Here is a 22,926-nt window from a genome sequence, read left to right on the forward strand (position 1 = left end):
CATTAAGTACGCAGTATTTTTAATGTTAGTTCATTTTGCTTCAGAACTTCAATAGAGGTTTCCATTTCCCATGTGGAGAGTCCTGCACATTTTACTATTCATTATAAGCACATGTGGGATTCACTCGATGCTCTGAGCACCAAGTTAAACGAATTTTTCCAGGTAAATAAATTGTCATTAATTATAAAACTCTTTTGCTTGTCAGCTTTTAAACTTTACAGATACATAATTGACAAACGTTGGAAGAGTTCTGTTTATGTGAAGAATAGCAATCTTTTCACTACCACATTATAAATCATTAACAGCCCTCCTCCCCCCTTAACATTGGCTAAAAGTTCATGAAATCACAGTACAACATTCTTTTTGGGGGAATAGGGGCAAATAGGTGAACTTAACAAGGGCAAAAGAGATAAAATTGAGGTTAAATAGGGGGTTGAGTTCTAAGATCAATGTGTCAATGATTTTGTCACTTATTGTAGATTATGAAGTTTTTCAAAACTATAATCAACCCTATATGAGCATTAGAAGGAAAGTGTAAAAGTGGATAGTTAATACAACATGTACACACCCTCTTTTCATGAATTTCACCAAGTTAGCTATAATTGTTTTTTAATGAAAACATATGATCCCTGGCTACTTTGTTTTCAAATTTTGTCATAGTTTTGATTATTGTTAACAGGACTTGGTGTCATCCAATATGTATGTGTAATCAAATGGTGACAAGTGAAATTAGGAAATAATTTCACGAGCGTTTTGTCAAAATTCTGATAATTTCCTGAGCCTTCAGGCGAGGGAAATTATCAGAATTTTGACAAAACACAAGTGAAATTATTTCCTAATTTCACGAGAAAACCATTTGATTACCTTTTACTATTGTGGGTGACAAATTACTTTCACAACCGTAATTGTTTTTAGTGGTTTATTCTATCCAAAACCGAGAACATGAAGAAGAATATAGTTTTCGTTTAAAGCATACATTATTGTTAAAGTTTGTAATTTTCTGAGTTTCTTCACAAAAAACACCTTTTGAATTCTTCGTGCCTGTTAATAATTTTTGGCCGCTTCTTTTAATTTCGTAACTTCCTCAAGGGTTGCCGTCTTAAATTTCAGTGCCATCTTGGCGCTCTGATTGAGGTAGAAGAGATGTTACCATGGCAATTTTTTAATTTCACATGTGAAATTAAAAACCAACGCTGAAATTCCGTGCCAAAATTAAGGAGTGATTTGTCACCTATGATATTAGGTCTGTAATCACACTTGTGTAACCAGATCCAATTTTAAAGATAATGCATTTGATTACAGACCAAAGTGGACTCTTCTCAGTCCTGTAGCCATAACTTATTCCTCTCTACAGACAAAATATCACATTGATGGAAGTGCACAAAGATTTAAAGCAATCAATGTTCACTGTACCAAACAATTGATATTACTGCTAATCGTGTCAAGAACAATGTTTTGGTTGTAAACGAGATTAAAAAGGAAGTAGCGGTAACTACTTCGAACATGCTGCACAGCGTTCGAACATGCTGCGCAGCGTTCAAACATGCTGCGCCCAAAGTATGGAACCGACTACCTCTGGAAATTAGACAGTGTCAATCGTTGGATACTTTCAAAGTTACTAAAGACACATCTTTTTAATTTAGCTTTCTACTAGTTCTTTTATTGATTCATATTTTACCTTTATTGTTTTTCCGAAAAATTGTAAATTATTATTATTACTATGATCATTATTAGGATTAGCCTCATTGCTGTAAGATTTTTAAAGTTGTAATGCGCATTCGATCATATCTTTTATTGCATGTTAGACTGCGCAATATAAGAAATAAACATTATTATTATTATTACTATATTCAAGACCAGTGAATGTAATGAGGTTTATGAAGTAACTGTGGTGCTGTGTCAGTGAGGGTATTATAAAATAATTTGGTTTTACAATTGAGTTGATAATCTAAAGGCAACATTTTGAGTGTTAGCCCTTCATTAGATGATCATATACAAGGCTATCATGGTTTTTTTACTGCCTTTTCTCAGAATCCATCCAACAAAAAGGATCCCTTACCTACACTTAAACAAGGAATGTTTTGCTGTGCTCAATTCACGGAAGATGAAGCATGGTATCGAGCAAGAATTACAGAAACTCCAACTCAAGGAGATAGCCCACAGGCTCATGTTATTTATGTAGACTTTGGTAACAGTGAAATAATACCAGTATCAAGACTCTGCATGCTAAGGAAAGAACACGCAGAACTTCCAATGATGGCTGTGTTATGTGCACTGGATGGAGCTATCCCAACGGGTGGGGTAAGAAAGGAATTTACACCTTTTAACTTCCACAAGTGACCAAGACAGAAGTTCTCCTTATGTTATCAATACAATATCAAGGAGACATGTGATGAGAATATAGAGAAAGATCGGTCACAGGATTTAGTTGATCCAACACCAAATTCTCCAAACTCACTTCATAAGAATTGAGTAGCAGATGGTGAAGAGAATTAAATGAGAAATTGGGAGTGAAAGGGTGAAAATTTTGCATTCAAGCTATTTGGCAGTGATGAAAAATGCATTAAAAATGTTTGGTCTTAAAAAAAAAAAACTTGTTTATGTGCAGTGTATAAGGTTGGTTCCTATACATTGAATTTCCTTTTTCAGATTATAATAATGATGACAAGAAAATATGAATCAAATTGGTTTGAAATTTGGGTTTTATAGTTGATGATAGTTTATCTCTAGAGGAACATGTTAACTCTATTTCTAAGTCTTGTTATTACCACATTAGACGAATTGCTAAAATCCAAAAAATATCTGTGCGAAGATTCCACAGCAGCTCTTGTGCATGCTTTCATCACCTGCAGATTGGACAACGGCAACACACTTTTGTACGGCCTTCCTAATTATCTGATTCAGCGACTGCAAACAGTTTAAAATTGTGCTGCCCGCCTCATTTCGTGCAAGCTGAGGTATGCACGTGCTACTCCAATCGTCAGGGAACTGCACTGGCTGCCAGTGGAAAGTCATATCATTTTTAAAATTTTATTATTAGTTTATAAATCACTTAATAATTTAGCTCCTGCATTTATTAACAGTCTTTTGAAAAATGATAAACCTAGTCATAATTTAAGGTCGGTTGATCAGGGTCTTCTGACGATTCCTAGATCCAATCAAAAGACCTATGGGGACAGGTCATTTTCAGTTGCAGCACCAAAGCTCTGGAATGCCCTACCCCTTGACATAAGGAATAGCGGATCTATCACTCTTTTTAAATGTAAATTAAAGACTTTTCTCTTTAAGAAATATTATTTATAATTTACTGCAGAATTGTGAAGCGCCATAGGGCAATTAGTGTATATGGTGCTATATAAATGCCATTGATAATAATAATTATTATTATTTTAAACTAGGAAAAAAATGAACCACAATGGAGACTTCTTCAGGGCTTGACACCAATGGTAGCCAACTAGCGATAGACTAGTAGAAATTCAGTTTTGGCTAGTAGTTTTTGATTTCCTCAAGCCAGTTTGGGTAAGAAACAAACTGAAATTGTGGTAACATCTAAATTGTCACTAGCCTCTTGGCTAGTCAGTCGAAAAGTTAGTGTCAAGCCCTGTTCTTTATTGTGAAGATTACAGGGTAAAGATTGTTTTTTCTTTACAGGAAAAAAAGTGGAGCACAGCCTCAGTAAAGAGATTTGAAGAGCTTTGTTCTGTTGCTGAAGTTTTGCACATGACAGTTGTCAGAGCAGATGGTATTGATGGTAGATTTATTTTTCCTCCTAGAAATGCTTATAAGAATTTTAAAAGCATCAACTCCCAAGATCTGATTGTTTATTTTCCCCTCTAGCTGCGACACGTCTTCTTGTAAATTACTTTGAATGAAAAAATTTGTTGTTGGCATGAAATCACAACAATTACCAAAGAGAACAATACAGCTTGCTCTTTGACGGCCTTACATTGGTTGCCATTTGAAAACTTTCTCTGAAAATTTGTTGCCCAATTTTTCCCCCTTCTTGTCATGTTAATCATAATAGCTGCAGATTGGACATGTGCTGCCTTTGTTAGCTTTGCTGGCAGATTTCATTCTCCTGCATAGTTGGCATCTGGCCGGAGAATACTTGATATTCTTCACTGGAGATCTCCGTTTGAACAAAGCAAAGATTTAAGATATTGAAAACAGAATTTGCAGGTTTTGAATTTCTTAGCAAGTGAGATCCATCCCTTATACTGACAGAAGTTGTTTTGATTTCTTTCTCTTGTCAGGCCACCATTTGTATGTTGAACTTGTGGACTCAGAAGGGAACAATGTTGCTGCAACCTTAGAAAAAGAAGGTTATTCAATGTTGCAAAGAGATACAGACAGTTCATCAACCTCATCATCAACCAGAAGCTCATTGTCTACCTCATCAGTAACTCCATCTTCTTCAACAGATTCATTTGTGTCAGTTACCACAAAAACATCATCAGCTTCTTCGTCAGGTCAAAGCAGTGCAGTATCTACCTCAGACAGTATCAGGTTTGTTATTGGTCTAGTTTGAATGTGTAGTCAGCTGATAAGCCAGATGATCCATTCTGTAGACAGCTAGCTAGCTAGATAGGTAGATAGATAGATAGATTAGATAGATAGTTTATTGACTAAAAACATAGCAGCCATAGGCTTAATTACATGTAGCTTACAATCACTAATATATGTAAATATATATATATATATTTATTTGTATTATATATATGTAAAGATGAAATAAACAATTTTCAATATAAGAGAAAAATCGAGTTTCCAGATGGGATTTGAACCCACGACCCTCGGTGATCTAGTCGGATTCTGTAATCACTGAGCTACAGGAGACTCTGGTGAGCAAGGGTCAATTAGTGGGTATTAACCAGAACGGCATCACGCGGCTACACAGCCAAACATCAGCTGGTGCATAGAAGCTCACTAACAGCATCACGCTGTCACATTAAAGCATCACATGCATTAAAGCATCACATGCAGCCAACCAGCCCCCAAAGTGAGCATGTAAAGATGAAATAAACAATTTTTCTCTTATATTAAAAATTGTTTATTTCATCTTTACATGCTCACTTTGGGGGCTGGTTGGCTGCATGTGATGCTTTAATGCATGTGATGCTTTAATGTGACAGCGTGGTGCTGATAGTGAGCTTCTATGCGCTAGCTGATGTTTGGCTGTGTAGCCGCGTGATGCGGTTCCAGTTAATACCCACTAACTGACCCTTGCTCGCCATAGAGTCTCCTGTAGCTCAGTGGTTAGAGCATCCGACTAGATCACGGAGGGTCGTGGGTTCAAATCCCATCTGGAAACTCGATTTTTCTCTTATATATATATGTATATATATATAAATACAATAAGAAAACTGTAAGGACCCATGATATAATATAATTATAATTAAAAATATGAGTGCAAGTAATTAAATCTCTAGTAATTAAAAACGTGACCCAGAATAAAACTGTTCTTGCAATGTTCAGTCCTACATCTTGGTAATTTATATGGCCTTTGGTTCCTAAGTAGATATAATTATTAACTTCTGGCAAAAGTGAATGTAATTTGTGCCCTCATTTGAAGAGATCTTGACGAAGAGTATCGAGGATATTTCTTCTCTTCTTTTAGGTAGTGTAGGCAATCCTGATGCGCTGAGGGTATAAAAGGTTATCCAAGTTTTATTAGCATGAAAAAGGTTTTAATTAACCATTTACTCTCAAATGCACTTTTCTAATCCATGATTATTGCTGATACCATAGTACTAGTACGAGACACGGTGGTCTCATGGTTAGTGCGCTGGACTCTCGACCAAGTGGTCGTGGTTCAAGCGCTGGTGTTGGGTTCTTGGGCAAGACATTTTACTATCACAATGCTCCTCTTCACCCAGGTGGGTACTGACAAATTTAATGCTGGAAGGTAACCTTGCGATGGACTAGCATCCCGTCCAGGAGGGAGTAGAAACGCTCTTAGTTGCTTCATGCTATGGAGGCTGGAGTTAAGCACTAGACTGATGGGCCACTTGGGCCCATAAAAAAAAAAAGACTTTCTTTACCTATTATATGCCTGTAGTTCTAATGAAAATGATTCTTTTTCCATCGGTAGAAGAGAAGGTGGAGATTCTGAGGAAAGGAAGCCAATTGCTGTAAGGCCTTTTCTGAGACACAGACTCTTGTCAAAAGATGAAGAGTCACAAAAAATTCCTGGTTTGTATCAGAATGTTATCTATGAAGAAGTTTGTTGTTTGTTGTTTGTTGTTGTTAAGGAAGCAATTCTGTTGATGCAATAATTACATTGTTGTCAAGCAGTTAATTTTTGAAAATTAATGCATTTCTTGAGATTTTGTACAGGATTTTTTTGTGCAGGAGCATGCCACCACAATAACTGCAGTATTTTCAGTTTCGATAACTTCTGGATCTGCGCTAGAACCCTGTCAAAGTCATTAGGATTTGGTTTAACCAAAAGACTTACCCTCAGAGGAACTCTTAAAATAATTGTCAGTGCCCACTCCATGCACCCATCTATCTACTCCCTAACTTATTGCAAACGCTGTGATAATCTGTGTACGTTGTACGCTCTAACCAATTGAGCTAACCGCCTCCCGGTTAGCTCAATTGGTTAGAGTGCTGGACTGTTGTGTGGGAGGTCGAGGTCGATGGTTCGAGCCCCGGCAGGACCAACACTCAAGGTCTTGAAATAACTGAGGAGAATGCGCTACCTTTCTTTAATATCAAGAAATGGATAGACATTCTAGTCTTCTCAGATAAGGACAAATAAACCATAGGTCCCGTCTCCTGCAGCTATTAATTAATTAATTTGGTTAGGCAGGGGATGTTAAAGAACCCACTCACGAGATTGCTGTGATGTGGTCTGGCCTGTTTACTGGGAATTGGGGGGGAGGGGGCATCTTCAAATAAGTTTCCTTGGATTGTTTGTAAACTTCTGATGCAGTCCGGCCAAAGTCCCCCGAAAAGTGTTGTGATGCGCATTTGATCATATCCACATGTTAATTTGCGCAATATAAATATTAAATTATTATTATTATGTTGTCCTGTGCGATGACTTCCTTTGAATCATGTTCAAATTGATAAAGTGTTTTAAACAAAGTCATATGAAAGTGCCACTATGATCAAAATTTCACATTGCCTTTTCTTTTCACTTCTGGAAACTAGGAGTAAGAAACACTTACCATGCCACGTTTAATCGCAAAATTCTCACGGGAAGTATGATTATTTCAACCTTGTTTTCGTTTTTGGTCGCCCGCCATTACTCAATTCAAAAATGGCCGAGTGTGGCAAAAAGAGTTGGCACTAGTTGGAGCCTTTTGTAAGTGACGTCATATGCACAGCTCGACCTAAAAAATATGGCTAAATTTGTATGCCATTTAGAAGAAGAATTAGAGGAAGAATACATCTTATAAAATGCCTAGAACTTCCACTGTGGAATCTCTCACAACACACGAAGCATGATGCGAAAGTGCACATATGACGTCACAGGCCAATTCATACGTAAAACCGCTTTTCAGTTCAGTTGCTGGCTCTCGGTTGCGAGCTGAGTAATGGCGGACGGGTTTTTTGTGAAATTGGGCCAGCTATATCAAGGCTTATTTCGCTTCCATCGACCTAAAAACTATCGCATAGTACAATTCTAACCATATTAACTTGATTGGCACTAAAAAATGTCGAAACCAGAGACAAAAATTTTCGTCTTGGTGGCACTTTAAGTGGAAAGTATAAATTTTTCACTTATTTAAGTTGTTCATTTGTTTGTTTTCCAGAGAGAGTACAAATCCCGGATGAGGAATTCATAGATGTGTTTGTGTGTAATGTACACAGCACAGACAACATCTGTGTCAATCTATCAGGGGGAGAATATGCAGTGAGTGTATTTTTAACCTTCTGCCTCAAGGGTTTATATAATAATGTTAACCGTAAACATACTTACAAAATAGAACTTGAACTTGGACGATAAGAGGTATAATTTCTTGATATAAATTATATAATCACATATATTGTACAAATTTTTATCACCATTAACTATTAGTAATCTTACTTTTATTTTGTATGTAAGTTAGCGATAGATATTAGTTTTAGGACTAGTTTAAATGCACGACCCCATAAGCGCAAAGCTATTTAAACACTCATTGTGTTGAAATAAATGAGTTGATGTTATGTTATGTTATCTGTATTGTCATACAATTTGTGTCATTTAGGAGAAACTGCTTGCTTTGGAACAGAGTATGTTGTGCCACTATGAGGATTCAACTGCTGAAGGTTAGAGAAATTCCTTTTTCTTAGGTTTTATTTTGCTAAGCCAGTCATCCATTTACTGCACAGTCCCATGGCAAAATGGAATCTATTTGTTTTACATGAGAAAAAAGCAAAAATTTGTTTATGATGATGTCATCTATGCATCTCTCTTTGGGTGCATGTTTCACTTTATTATATAAATCACAGTGGAGCATAATCAGGGCTTGACACTAACTTTTCAACTTACTAGCCAAGGGGCTAGTGACATCTTAGATGTTACAACAATTTCAGTTTGTTTACTAGCCAAACTGGCTGGTGGAAATTGAAAACCACTAGCCAAAACTGAATTTCTACTAGTCTGGGGCTAATGGGCTTTTGTTTGTGTTGGGCCCTGATGATGTTTAATAACGTTACACACAATCAGTGGAATTCTTGCCCTAACAAGACAAGTGGCCACAATCCATACATTTGAAGTGACAATGTTTTTGGGAGAAAGAAGATGACCAAGAGAGAATTTCTCCTTACCTTATCAATACAATATCAAGCGGACAAGTAATGAGGATACAGAGAAACATCAATGAGGGGATTATTGGTTGATCTAAGACCAAATTCTCCAAATTAACATCCTAAGAATTGTAAAGCAGACAGTAAGGAGAATTATGAATTAAATCTTTGGAGTGAAAGGGCTAATAACCCCTCTCACTCGTTTTACCTGTCTTCTAGGTGGTGCTGGACTTGTAATGCAGTGTCTTGCATTCAAGTCCTCCACCTTGCTACTCTCTGGATTTGTTCTCAGTTGCTCAAAGTTCAACCCCTCAGCTGCGCTCTGTAAATAGCCAACTGGTCTGCCTCCGGCCAGTAGGGATTTTCAAGCACTTTATGTTTATTTAAAAAAGATTTGTTTCTCTCTCTTACACATTGTAAAGTGTTTAGAGGCTTGCCATACTATATAAAAACTGTAATTATTCAGTGTTACTTGTTGCATTTTGTTTGACCTAGAAACAGTTAAAGCTGTTCCTGGAAGCATCTGTGCAGTATATTCACAGGAAATTCATTCAGATGGTCTGTGGTATAGAGTAAAGGTTCTAAAAGTAAAGGGAGACAAGGTTCTGATAGAGTACATGGACTATGGGGACAAAGGAATAATACCAATAACAAGCTTATGGAGTATTCCTTCCAGATTTTTGGAATTACCCTTTCAGGTTTGTGATACGATCTTCTGTTGATGGTTTTACGATACCAAAAGTTATTTATCAGAAAAAGTGCCTCAATATAGAAATGTGGATGCTGAATTTGACAGCAAATTATCTTAGGGTCAGCAAATGATACCATTTTTTAAATATAATTATATTTCGTATATGAGAACGATCCTTCGCAGTAAAGCACTATTTGAGCAATAGTGGAAATCAGACCTGAAAAAAATTTCAGGCCTGTACGGGATTCGAACCACTGACCTCTGCGATACTAGTGCAGCGCTCTACCAATTGAGCTAACAAGCCAACTGGGAGCAGGCCATCAAATTAATTCGATATAAACCCGTAGATGATAAATCAAACAACAACAAACATATGAAACATGTGTGAACTGCGGTTAAGCACTATTGCTCAAATAGTGCTTTACTGCGAAGGATCGTTCTCATATACGTCTCATAACCGCAGTTCACACATGTTTCATATGTTTGTTGTTGTATAATTATATTTGTTGCATTTTGTAGGTTTTGCTGAACCCTTTCGCTCCCGGGATCTATTTGTTAATTCTCCCCTCTAGCTGCTACACATTTCCTTGTAAACCAGTAACAAGAATTTGACCATCGCTCACCCCCTTGGTACAAATTTCTTTCTCTCCCCAGCCTTCTGCTGCTGTCAACATGAAAGATAGCAGCTATAATTTTCATCTAGAAAATTCTGAGCATTCGCTCAGAGCTTAAAAGGAACTAATTAAAAGTAGTTGACTGTTTGTGAACAGTGGGGTCTTCTTGCCACCAGACTCATTTACTGACAGAGTTTGCTTACTTTCTTTCAAGGCTTGCACTGTCAGCCTCCATGGACTGCCTAAAACAAAGAATCCTGAAGTTCTGTTAAAAGTAAAACACATGACACTCAACAAGGATATTGTGGCACAAGTTATAAAAAGGTGTGAACATGTGCACTTCATGCACACCTCAGGTGAAAGGGTTAATGTAGTCTTTTAGTGCTAGCAGTGTCATGATGGTCAATGTGTACCCTGGGGTTAGGTCTTGGCTAGGTGCAGCTTTTCTGTGTGGTGCTATGAGGCAAGACACTTGACCACACCCAAATTTCAAATGAATTCCTCCAAATGGGCAGAAAAATTCCATGAACAATGGGGTTTACTCCAATGCAATTTAGTTTATCAACCAAGTTTCCAGAGTGTAAATTGGCCACCATAACAAGTTTTTAAAGCTGAAATTTTCTATGATAAAAAAGTGAAATGTTATTAATGCTGATATTAACTTCATGTTTGTCCTTTAATAGATTATAAGTAAGAGCCAATCAACATATTACATACACAATTCAGCTTCAGTTATCTTGTGAAATGGACTTGGTTTGTGTGATGCATTCAACTTTTCTTTTTGACATTCACTTTCTTGTGTCTGTAGAGATGGAAATACAGCATCAGTAGAACTGTACGACACTTCTTCTGAAGTTGATATCAACATCAACACGATGTTACAACGGTTGGTCATTCCGGATGAGGACATGGCTCCACTTCTTCCCAAGGTACAAGTCATGGCAGTATTTGAGAGACTCAAAACCTTTTTGCTGAAAATGGGGGAACATATCATATCAAATAATACATTGCTGAAAATGGGGGAACATGTGAAATGTTACATTGGTCGAAGTTGACTGATAGAAGGCTATATTTTTCCATGGTAGAATGCTATAAACTTGTGTTCGGGCTGAATTGCCTTCATTTTTGTGATTTTTTTGAGTTTGCTTCAAAAATGTACCAGGTCCAACCACAATTACAAACTGCAGGTTAAATTGGCAAAATGTAATTGTTATTAATGCTCTTTTTTTGTTAAAATCATTCATGAATGGAATGACCTGCCCGCCAATGTCGTTGAGATAGGTAACTTAACATGTTTCAAAACAGCTCTTAAATTATACATGTGTATTTCTTAGGTTTTTATCCGTCTTACAATTTATTATAAGCATACATTTTTAAATTTTATTTCTTTGGAAGTTTATTTACATAGGGTTAACCTCTTAAACTTCTTTTTTAGGGTAATTGTTATTTGTGTAGTTTATTATTTGATACCTTAAATAAAGTATGTATGTATGTGTATATCAGTGAGGGGTGCTAAGTTGTGCGATTCTAATAATTGTTAAGGGTAATTAAACCCATGATGTAATAATAATGATCATATGTATATGTTTTCCTTAAATAACATCTTTACGAGCATTGTTGAAGTTGGAAAGTAGCCTTAAAACCACCGTTAACTTGAGTTAGAGAATAAATGAAAATTTATTAAAGGTAATATTTATTAATATTTATTAATATATATATTAATATATATATTAATAAATATATTTATTTATATATTTATTTATTAATATATATATATTTATTAATATTTATTATTTATTAATATTTATTTTTTAATTTATTATTTATTAAATTTATTATTTATTATTTATTTATTTATTATTTATTATTATTTATTATTTTTAAATTTATTAAAATTTATTAGAATAACTTTGCACTAACCAACACTGGGGAATATTGGTCAGAAGCCAGGACAGTAAGCTGGATCTCACTGCACTTGATCCATACAAAAACAACCAAGGTCTAAAACTCCCCAGTGTGGCTCGAGCAAGCAGGGGGGCAAGTTGTTTAATCATGTTATGGCACTTGGACTAGACTTGTTTATTTTGAATTTGCTGGCTTTTGGTGAGCAAAAATACAAAGCTTATGATGATTTCCTTGAAAATAGTCCATGTGGCAAAATACACACTAAGTGAGAACCAATCAGGATGCTCGGATCTACCCTAGGGACTACCTTGCCATACAATACTGTGGAGTAATTTTTTGTTGTTAGGTTGGTGAGCAAGTTGAAGCATTTGTGACTTATGTTACACCGGAGGGTCACGTGTTTGTACAGATTCCTGGTGGAGGGACTATGAGATTGCACGAACTGATGGAAGACATTGCCGAACATTACTCTGGGGTAAATTTAATGAAGAATTATAATTCCACTATTGTGCTATTTTACAATATTAGGGCAACAGAACCTGCAAAATATGCTTTGGTATTACACTGCAGAACATGGCAAAAATATGGATGGAAAGCATAGGAAAAAATGGCCATACTGCAGGCTACACTTTGGATGTATTCCTCTTTTTTAAGGCTTGACTAATGAACTTTTAAGGTCATCAAATTTTTTGATCTGTTAAAAAAATATATCAACTGTTTTGCCTGTGCTGTTTTCATCTTTCATGCAGGCCATTTATAATGAATATCATGCCACTTAGATGGATCATAGGATGCATTTTGAAAACTAGAGGTCAAAATACTAGAAATTGAAATAGTTGTGCTATAATAAGTCCCTTATGCAATGGTTGAACATATGACAAGGGAAGCCATTTTGTTCATTGTATACATTTCTCTTTGCTGTTACAGGGCTTGGAAACATGCATAACTCACAAAATATCTACCTTGTAATAAACCACTTTCGCTCTGACAAAGAGCTAACACTCAAAACGTCAGCACTTAAACTCTTTACGGTGGCCAATTTGCATTATTAACTTAGTTGATATAACCAAATCACCTGATATATTTTTAGCTCAGTGTAACGTGCACCAAAATAAAGAGATTTTTCTGTAACACTTTCACTCTAAAATCTGAATGGGAATTTTCCCTTCAAGATTCTTAACATTTGCCAATAAATTAAGAAAGACAGTTTGCCGACACTTCTCTTATTGATTGAAACATCTCTTGTCATTAGCTGTGTGCTGGATATTGTATTGCTAATAGACATGTAACCATTGAACAGTAGACTGTAGACATGTAACCATTGTGTTTACTTTTAATTGATTTTTAGATAACAAAGGCTGCTGAGTTTGTATCCAGTCCCCACAAAGACAAAATGTGCTGTGCGCATTGTTCAGATGGGGTCTGGTACAGAGCCATAGTGACAAATGTATTTCCCGAGAGAGAGGTATTTCTTGTATAGAGAGTGAAGACAACTTGTTCCAAATTAGAAGAACATTGATGATAATGACACGACAAGTCGATCAAAAATGATTGGTTTCAATTAGAATGAGTCCTTGTAAACAGTGGATTATCACACTTGAAGAATCACCCAAAGAGATACTAGTATTTCATTTCTCCTCACAATATCACCCCTGAATCACACATTAAGGTCAGGAGAATAAAGGAAATGATCACCAACTGAAGTTCTTGATTGTTAAACAAATTCTCCTTGTCAACGTCTTAGGAAATGTATAGAGAACAGTATGGAGAATATGCATACTGATGTTAGGGTTTACATTTTGGGTTGAGTGCTCTATCACAAGAGGTTGGGCATTTTTTTTTCCAGAGAAGCTCAAATCCTTTATTTCAGTAGTGTTCTAAACCTCCTTTGTTTTTTCCATGCCAAGGAGTTATAGATAAATACAACTTTTTGAACCCTACTTGGGTCTTGGAGTTGACGTTAATTGTGGTGGATTCCAACTGTGGTTTGTCTGTTATGTTTTAAGGTTGAAGTACAGTATGTTGACTTTGGAAACACAGAAGTACTTCCATTATCAAGCCTTCGTGAACCAACAAGAGCCATAAGTCACGTCAACTCTCTTCCATTCCAGGTACCCCACTCCACTTTAGTCATTGCCATCTTCTCTACCAGCTACGTAACTCTCTTGTCTTTTTATTTCCTTCTTCCTTCTCCTCTCCCCTTACAGGGACCCAGGGTTCTCATTAACTTATGGAGTAGACGGCTTGGTTCATGAAGCAGACGGTTTACACCAATTTATTTTCATTACTCTTTACAACTCACACATAAATTATGTCACGAAAAGCAGGTGGCTCAGAAATCGAAGTAGCCGGTTCTTGAGCCGGTGGCCGGCACTTAATGAGAGCCCTGGGAACCCCTCCCATCTTGGTTTATTGCGTCACCCCTTGCAGTCTTCCCTTACAGGCATCCCTCCCTAGTTGTCTTTTTGCATTCCCTTCTTGCTCTCCTACCTAACAAATACCCTTCCCTACTTTTTTTTTTTCCTTACCCCTTGCTCTTCTTTCCCTACAGGTATCCCTCTCTACTTGTTTTTCTGTTTTTCCCTTTGTTCTCCTTCCTAACAGGTACCCCTCCTTACTTGTCTTTTTGCAATCCCCCACCGTGCTCTCTTCCCTCTAAGGTACCCTGCCCCCATGTTTTTTTATTCCTCCCCTGTTCTCATCCCTTTAGGATACCCCTACCCAGCTTTCCCTGTAACATTCCTTCCAGACCTTTGTCGTTGTTTCAGTGTTTCCTCTCGTTTTAGATCATAAGCAGCTTTTAAGCAGCTTTATTAAAATTGTAATATGAAGATAGAGTAGTGGTTTATATTTCCTCCTTATGCAAGTTATGTTATATCGTATATTACAAAAGACCTTATTTTTGAGTGTATTTTTTAGGCTTTTGATATATTAGATATTTTTTTATCTTTCGTAAAGGCATTAGAATGCAAGCTGGAAGGAACTGATAAGGTATTTCGCCTATTCATTGAATATTTTACTCTTTCTACTTTACATTCTTTATAGTAATGTCTAATTAACAAATGGTAAACACGACAGCGTACACAAGCAAACCTCCCAAGTGCATCCATAACTCAATAGTGTACACTATGGCGTTTACCATTTTTTTTATAACATAACATTGCTACATTGTAGCAAAAGAGTCTTTTATTTAACAAATCTTTCGTGACCAGAAAAAACAAGCGCGCGCGGAAAAGTAGTCTTTGCATTCGCTCACGTCAGCAGCCTACACCCGTGGGCAAATGGTGGATGCTGAATTGACCAATCAGAGCGCGCGCTTTACTTTGGTTATGTTAGAGAACACTCCGTGCAGCAAAAGGGAATTCCGGTGACCTCTTTCTATTCTTTCCTCAGACCCATGTGAGTGAACGTTCTTTATGTTTTTTGTAGCAGGGTCTGACAGAGGAACAGGCTGAAATGATCACCGAGAGAAATGTATTTCTTGAGGTTAGAACGTAGTGCTCGCAGATATTTAAGATAAACCTCTTTCATGATAGAAGGCATGATTATTTTTAGTTCAAGCAATTGCAAATAAGAATTACCAGACTCGACATATATTTACCTGGGGGAGGGTGGGGAGAGACGACATGATGGCTTTATCTTTTACACACACTTGCCTCTGTTGTAGACTGGGGCCAAACATGGTTAAGATATTTGATTGACAGTTTTGTGCTTGTGTGTGCAATCAAGGGTATCTCTCTTCGTCGTTAGACTATGACTTGTTCGTGAAACTAAATTTTTATTGCAGTTGGAGTCTCTGCCAATACAAATTTAACTGGCAGCTACCGTATTTGTTTCTTTTTTAGGTTGTTCAGTTGGCAGATGTTCCTTTAGTGAGGCTTTTTGTTTCCTCCGAGGATGAGGAAGATGCCCTAGTAAATCTAGGGGAGGTGTTGGGATTAGAGACAGAAGAACAATCCGAAACATTCGATGAAGCAGCTTCTGCTGGGTATGTAAAACTTGTTTTTTACAAAATATCAATTAGATTCCATGTTGCCATGTGTAAGAACCAAGAATGGTTCACGAGGATCATTTGAGTGTGTCAGTGATGTTCTTTTCATATTTTGACGCCTTCTGCGATCTATTACTGTACAGACCCGCTGTAACATAGAATCTGTTTGTTTTATGTGATAAAAAAGAAAAATGTTGTTGACCTTTTCACTGCCATGAGTGACTAAGACCGAATTTCTTTTTACAACTTGAATGCGGTATCAAGCAGATGGAAATAAAGAAAAATATAAGTAAGGGGATCATCAGTTGATCCAATACCAAATTCTCCAACTAACACCGTAAGAATTGTATGGCAGACAGTGAGTCGCTTCATGCTATGAAAACTGGAGTTAAGCGCAGGCCTGATGGCCACTTAGCCCGTAATTAGACTTGACCTTTTCGATGTTCACTCAGTCTTGTTTTACTCTCAGAATTGATAGCAGTACTTTGGAATATCACGATGATGACAAAGACAGTGTGACGTCTGAGAGCTCGACGGAAGCCAGCAAGCCAGTAGAAGATGACAACATGACGACATCACTCCTCTCCAAACAATGGGTGGACATTTGTATACTTGAGGCGGATAACCCCAGCAAGTTTAGGGTGAGAGCATGGGTACCCTGTGTCAGTGTAGGTGTACTCTCTATTTTTGAATGTCTTCAGCATGCATATGGTGAAAGTATGGGCTACCTGTGTCAACATAGTTGTAGCGCTCTGTAATCCATAAATGATAATGACCGTGAATGACCGTGTTTGGTATTGAGAGTTTGGGTTGCCTGTGTGTCAGTGTACTCTCTCTAAACTGAGTCGCTGCACTGCTTCATTTTGAAAGACTTGATCCAAGGTCTTAGGGTTTTAATCGGTTTAACTATGTTATTTTTATTTTTTATTTCACCGCCGGTGTTTTTCAGTGGTTAGACTTATTGTATGTTTTGCGCAGATCAATTCGGAACCTTAACACCCCCGTCTGTGCTGGGGGGGGGGGTGGGGATATTGAACCTTGCTTGGGTGGGGTGGGGAATTTGAACCAGACCTTTGAAGTCTTCTCAACGAATTAAATGTGTTTTATCTTTTAATATGGGGCTGTCGAAAGGTAAAAAAAATTCACTTTCGCGAGCAGACAACTCAGAAAAAGAAGGACTGCAAGGAATTCGCGGTCGCTGATCTTGCTTTTCACCAAAAAAATGACGCTCGAATCCGGCACCTGGGTGGAGTTTAATGTTTTGGTGTGTCATTTTAGTTTCAGTGCTTGGAGCTCCTGCAGCAGAGTGAAGAACTTGAGGAGAAAATCCAGCAGTACTATACAGTAAGTGGTTTTCTCACATGAGAGGATAACGAGCCATGTTTGACTCGTTCTCGCGTTATTTTTCCATACGTGACTTGCCCGTCGAGCGTGACTTGCCCTGAGCTGATGAAACATCGCGCCTATCATAGCTTCAGCGCTTGCTGCCCAGAATAAAATAGACAAAGAGGGTAAGTTTTTAAGGAAACTGTGGTACTGTGTCGGTGGGGGTAACAAGGTTGTATTAACTAAGTTGAAATTGTAAATTGGCCACCGTAGAGAGTTAAAAAGCTGACGTTTCGAGCGTTAGCCCTTCGTCAGAACGAATGGAGGAATTGTGGGTTGTGTGTGGGTTTATATGCAGAAAGTGGAGCTACGTTATTGGTGGGAACATGGTGACGAGAAAAACAAAGAATGAATAAGTAGAATGAAAAGCGTTCGTTGATACCTATGGCGTTAAGAATGCCGATTTGAAAGATAAACTTTTGTTCAAGAGTTTTGTGGCTTTCCGAGCACCCTAAATGTAAGACCGCAGATTGCCATATGTTGCTTAGAATGATTAGGTAGATTAAAGTGTCTAGCGACTGGTTTTGATGCGTCCTTTCCACATCGCGAAGGTGTTCTCGGAATCGCGCAACTAGTCGTCTTCCTGTTTCACCGATGTACATATTTTTTTACGATAAGTGCAAGTTATGCAATAGATGACGTTGGCGGAGATGCACGTGAAGTGATCAGTGATCTTAATGGATCGTTTGGGTCCCGATATTTTCTCAGCGTTGTGAATGGAAGTACAAGTTTTGCATCGTGTGTGAGCCCATTTAAAAGTGCCGGGTCGGTCATTAGTTTGAAATGAACTTCTGACAAAAAATTTCCTATGTTTTTGTCACGTTTGAATGAAATAAGTGGAGGCTGCGAAAAGATAGTACCAGTCTGGATCGTTTTGAAGTAATTTAAAGTTTTTAAGAGTAACGGATTTAACTGAGTGGTTGTGAGGGTTAAATGTGAGAGTGAATGGAATGCGGTTGGAATTCTCCTTCTGTGACGTTTTTAGTGCTGACTGTCGATCAATAAGTTGAGCGCGGTGGTGACCCGCTTGATCGACAGAAACAGTGTAACCACGTTTTTCGAAAAACTGGCACATTGACTCTCAGGTATGGAAAAAATCAGAGTCATCGCTACATAAGCGATGAAGTCTTAGAAACTGAGGAAAGGGAATGGAATTCTTGACATGAGATTGGTGCGAAAATGAATAAAATAGGAATTGTGATGCACTCACATCAAAATATAATTGCAACAAAATTTCTTGAAGATAAATGAGGATCATATTTTTTGAAAGAGCTTAAATAGGTTTTATCTTTTTAAGCATGTTTTTGAGCGGATAATCTATTGGAGTATTTAAAAGTTTTGCATTCACTTGACAGGGTAGAAGCCGAACTCCTCTCAGAGATATCAGACCGGGTGTTTTCTGTGCGGTCTATCATGTCGAGGATGACATGTGGTACAGGGCAGTGATCAAGGCTCCTTTCTCCCGTCAGCAGGTCAGTTTACAGTGATTTTACAACAAGTTTGTCAGTTCTTTTCTAGTCTTGGGAACTCTTTTTGTCGATCGAATGAACTACAGATAACTCATTGTTACCACGCCCTTCTGTCCCTCCTTATTCCCCCTTTATTCCCCCTCTTATTCCCCCTCTTATTCCCCCCCTTATTTCCCCCCTTATTCCCCCCCTATTTCCCCCTTAGTCTTCCTTATTCCCCAGCGCTCTGTCCCCTCTCACTCCAATTCTTCTGGGTGTATTTCTCTCTTGCTCTTTATTCCCCACTCCTTCTCTTCCTCCTTTCCCTCCCATTCCCCCGCTCCCCGCTCCCGTTATGTCGAAGTGCCCATCAGCCTCCTTGTCTTTGCTCTTTGGCCTCCATGACCATTTCCATCTACCCACCGCCACATCCCTCTGGGTACCTGTCCTGTACTTTCCTTACTTCTTATGCCCCATATCTCCTTACTCCTCTGTTCCCCTCGTCCATCTCTTACCCTGCTCCCCAGTCCCCTTAAATCTCTTGCCTCCCTACTCCCCAGTCCCCTTAGCCCTGTTGCCCCCTTACTCCTCAGTTCCCTTAGCCTTCTTGCCTCCCTGCTTCCCAGTCCCCTTAGCCATTGCCTGCCTACTCTCCAGTCCCCCTAGCCATCTTTCCCTCCCATGCCCCCGTGTCCATATCCCTTCGAGCCTCAGTGATCTCTTGCCCTTCTGTACACCTGCATTAATCTAAACATTGTTTGTTTATTCATTCTTGTTGCTAGACTTGTGTGCGTTTTGCGGATTATGGAGACTTTGGTCTTGTGCCATCGGCCAATTTACAAGCTTTACCGGACGAGTTCAGAGAGCTTCCGCCAATGGCTGTTGAAGGCTGCCTGCACGGTATGTAAATGACTACAATTTCATATGGCCAGCCTGAGATCCTTGTTTACATGGTAACCTCACTTGTGCTTCCCCGTCTTTCTCTAACCAAAACCAACATAACTGAATATTCAAACCTCCCGGCGGAGTTGGCGAAGAGATGCATTCGAGAAAGAAAATTTTTATAGGATGTAAATCGCGTCGTCAGTTTTGTTGCCCAGCAACTGCACAGGTTGCTCGGAATCTCTCTCGCCTTCCCAGTAGGCTTTTACCAAACACTGTAAGCGACTTTCGGCTGGGAGAAGTTTGGGAGCTAGGCTACCGGTTCCTAAGCTCTTTTAAAATGCACCTCGGTGTATTTTTACTTAAACAAAAAATATCCTATGGTCTTCCTTAGCCTTTAGAATATGGATGTGGTTCGAAGCACCGCGACTCCTCAAATATACCTATAGAGCTGGAGGATTTTGTTAAAAGCTTTCAACGCTTCGAATACTTTTCGTCTGCGAGAACATATGGCGAGGAGCGCTAAGCGTCTGGGTATGATTTTGCCGTTTATTTTACTTGTCTAGGAGTGGAACCAGTGGGAGAGGACCTAGCACAATGGTCACAAGAGGCAATCGACCGGTTTGGAGAGTTGACCACTGACAAGAAGTTAGTGGCAAAACCCAGAGGCGTGGCCAGTCACAGCCGGTTGACAAACGAAGAAACCAAAGTTTCACTTGAACTTTTTGACACTTCAGAAGGGAATGAAGACGTGCTTATCGCTGATGTCTTGATTAATGAGGGCTTGGCGAAGAAAATTAACGAAAGTTAAGTGGGAAATGAAGTGGAAAAATGCACGCCTTGAAGGCAGCATCGTCATTGGGTGTGCACTTCGTAAGGCGTTTGAGAAAAAAACAGGCACATTTTGATACGGCAAGAAAAATATTTTACGTTAAATTCGAGTTCAGTGAGATTGTTTGCTCGGTGATGTTGCCTCCTCTTAGTTACCATCGCAGGTGTTATTTTCGTTGTCACGCAACGATGTTATGCGTGACAAGGTATTGTGCGCGTCATATAACCGAGGACATTTGGAGCAGGGCTTTAAGACGAAGTAATGTTTACTTACGCTAGATAAACGCGGATATAGATTCTGAGGATTGAACCGAGCTGCTGAAAGCAGTTCTATAAAAGGAGTTATGCCCCTGAATTTTTCTCGTTTTTTTTTATATTTCTGTCAGTTTGTTTTTCATCTCCGGTCATTTTCTCCAGTTTTTGTCTAGTTACGGTTAGAAATGGGGTCGTTAGGGTTGACCTCAGAAAAACCCTTAACTCTATGTGATTAAGAGAGTAACTTCGTAATGTCCTTATATTATGTAGCAAACAAGTAAGGGAATACTCAAACTTATCAGGTAGAAGTCATCTCTATTTATTGTATATGGCTGTGTCTCACAAGGACTGGGAACTACCGAATTCACGAATTTGATTGGCTGAAATCAATATTGAAAGCGGTCTAGATTTTCTCATCTAGATCGGTCTAGAAAAAAAAAAGGTACAACAGCCATATAATAAACATCTTATTAACCGAGCTAGGTCGGTCTTTATGGGAGAATCTTGACCTCGGTCGCTGGTACAGACCTCACTGCGTTCGGTCTGTACTGGCGACCTCGGTCAAGATTCTCCCATACAGACCTCCCGCTCAGTTATTAAGAACTTAAGTAACACCAAATTGTCATTACTCATTTACAAGGAAGTGTGCCGTGGCCGGAGGGGAGAAGTAACAATCAGATCTTAAGGGTTAGATGATCAATCATTTACGATTTCTTTTTCGTTGCTATTTCCTTCACTTACTCGCTTTGTAGCAGCTGTTGGAATGATCAATAGGTATTCAAGCCATCTGTCACGGAATTCCTAATTTACCTGTTCTCCTCATTCCGCTGCTGAAGAAGCTTTCTGAGCGCGGTCTTCCCCACAATCACGTGCCGCGCGTTTGTGGCAGGATTCACGCCTCACGTGCACTGCTTTTTCGTGCTTTTGTGGCAGGAATCACGCCTCACGTGCACTGCTTTTTCTTACGCTTCCCTCTCAAGTAACTCAGTTAAACTGTTGTCTGATTTTTCACCAGACCTTAGAATATTTAAACAGGAGTGATTTGTGAAAGTATTCAAATAACTTATTACGGCAGGTCCTAGCTTTTATTTGTTGTTATCAAAGAGTGGAGTGGAAGTGTACAGTTTTGCGTTGATATTTCGCAGAATCTACCGTGAAAGAGTTACATATTTTATCAAGGCGTCTGTCACAAGATACTCTCCAAGAAAGATATTTTCCTGTCCTACAATGTAACTCTACTTTCATTGTAAGCAATAAGAATAGTCTTAATTCGAAAAGGTTGTGTTTATAATAAACACGTTATAGAAGAATTTACAAAACGTGGCTGGTTAAATTAATCTTTTTAAGCTACGGTAAAGCTGAAATAGGAGGGGCATAGGGGACAGTGGACGGAATATTTCAGCACCGAAGGGGAAGAGAGAGAGAAAATGAACCCGAGGGGACTGGGCAGGTGGGAATAAAGAACTTCGAGGGGAAGGACGAATGAGTCCGTAGTGGCAGAGAGAAAGAACCTTATGGTATTGGTGGGGGGGGGGGGGGGGATGGGGGAAAGACAAGAAACTCTAAGAGCAAGGATAACTGAATTGGCGACGACGAAGAAGGAGAGAGAGAAAGGACACTAAAGAATTTTATAACATAACCAAAGTAAAGCACGCGCTCTGATTGGTCAATTTAGCGTCCCCCATTTGCCCATGGGTGTACGCTGCTGACGTGAGCAAATGCACAGACTATTTTTCCGCGCGCGCTTGTTTTTTCTGGTCACGTAAGATTTGTTAAATAAAAGGGAACTCTAGCTACAATGTATCAATGTTATGTTATAAAACAAATGGTAAACTCCACAGCTTACATTATTGAGTTATGGATGCACTTGGGAGGTTTGCTAAGCACTCAAGAAGCTAGAGTCGCTCGAGGCTATCGCCTCGAACGACTCTTACGCTTCTTTCCCAGTTTTTTCCCCAGTTATTTTCGTTTATTTTTCTATCGCCTCGAGCCACTCTTACGCTTCTTTCGTGCTTAGCAACCTCCCGCGTGCATCCATAACTAATAGTGTACGCTGTGGTGTTTACCATTTGTTGAAAAGGGGGAGATAAAGAACTCTAACGGAATGAGGGGTGGAGATAAGGACTCCTGGGGAAACACGGAGATCTGATCAATCCGTGGGAAATAGCACAGGGGAATAGTACC

General features: G+C 38.7%; 1 protein-coding gene across 4 annotated transcripts in view; it reads left to right on the forward strand.

The window, feature by feature from the left end:
- Nucleotides 1–22,061, forward strand: part of LOC111326600 (tudor domain-containing protein 7) — a 31,273-nt gene extending 9,212 nt beyond the window's left edge. For 2 of the 4 annotated variants that reach the window (XM_088748670.1, XM_088748673.1), the window contains 21 exons: nucleotides 45–162; nucleotides 2,032–2,301; nucleotides 3,652–3,751; nucleotides 4,254–4,506; nucleotides 6,092–6,192; nucleotides 7,764–7,864; nucleotides 8,199–8,259; nucleotides 9,235–9,437; nucleotides 10,259–10,368; nucleotides 10,853–10,973; nucleotides 12,296–12,424; nucleotides 13,298–13,414; nucleotides 13,956–14,060; nucleotides 14,908–14,940; nucleotides 15,379–15,435; nucleotides 15,795–15,937; nucleotides 16,410–16,581; nucleotides 17,219–17,284; nucleotides 18,682–18,798; nucleotides 19,557–19,674; nucleotides 20,223–22,061. In XM_088748670.1, coding sequence (XP_088604796.1) covers nucleotides 45–162; nucleotides 2,032–2,301; nucleotides 3,652–3,751; nucleotides 4,254–4,506; nucleotides 6,092–6,192; nucleotides 7,764–7,864; nucleotides 8,199–8,259; nucleotides 9,235–9,437; nucleotides 10,259–10,368; nucleotides 10,853–10,973; nucleotides 12,296–12,424; nucleotides 13,298–13,414; nucleotides 13,956–14,060; nucleotides 14,908–14,940; nucleotides 15,379–15,435; nucleotides 15,795–15,937; nucleotides 16,410–16,581; nucleotides 17,219–17,284; nucleotides 18,682–18,798; nucleotides 19,557–19,674; nucleotides 20,223–20,467 — 2,740 coding nt within the window. In that variant the 3' untranslated portion in view covers nucleotides 20,468–22,061. The remainder of the gene's footprint in view (nucleotides 1–44; nucleotides 163–2,031; nucleotides 2,302–3,651; nucleotides 3,752–4,253; nucleotides 4,507–6,091; nucleotides 6,193–7,763; nucleotides 7,865–8,198; nucleotides 8,260–9,234; nucleotides 9,438–10,258; nucleotides 10,369–10,852; nucleotides 10,974–12,295; nucleotides 12,425–13,297; nucleotides 13,415–13,955; nucleotides 14,061–14,907; nucleotides 14,941–15,378; nucleotides 15,436–15,794; nucleotides 15,938–16,409; nucleotides 16,582–17,218; nucleotides 17,285–18,681; nucleotides 18,799–19,556; nucleotides 19,675–20,222) is intronic. The other 2 variants (XM_088748671.1, XM_088748672.1) reach the window with 2 other exon arrangements.
- The last annotated feature ends 865 nt before the right edge of the window (nucleotides 22,062–22,926 follow it).

The sequence above is a fragment of the Stylophora pistillata genome, chromosome 2, assembly GCF_964205215.1.
Source record: "Stylophora pistillata chromosome 2, jaStyPist1.2, whole genome shotgun sequence".
Classification (NCBI taxonomy): domain Eukaryota; kingdom Metazoa; phylum Cnidaria; class Anthozoa; order Scleractinia; family Pocilloporidae; genus Stylophora; species Stylophora pistillata.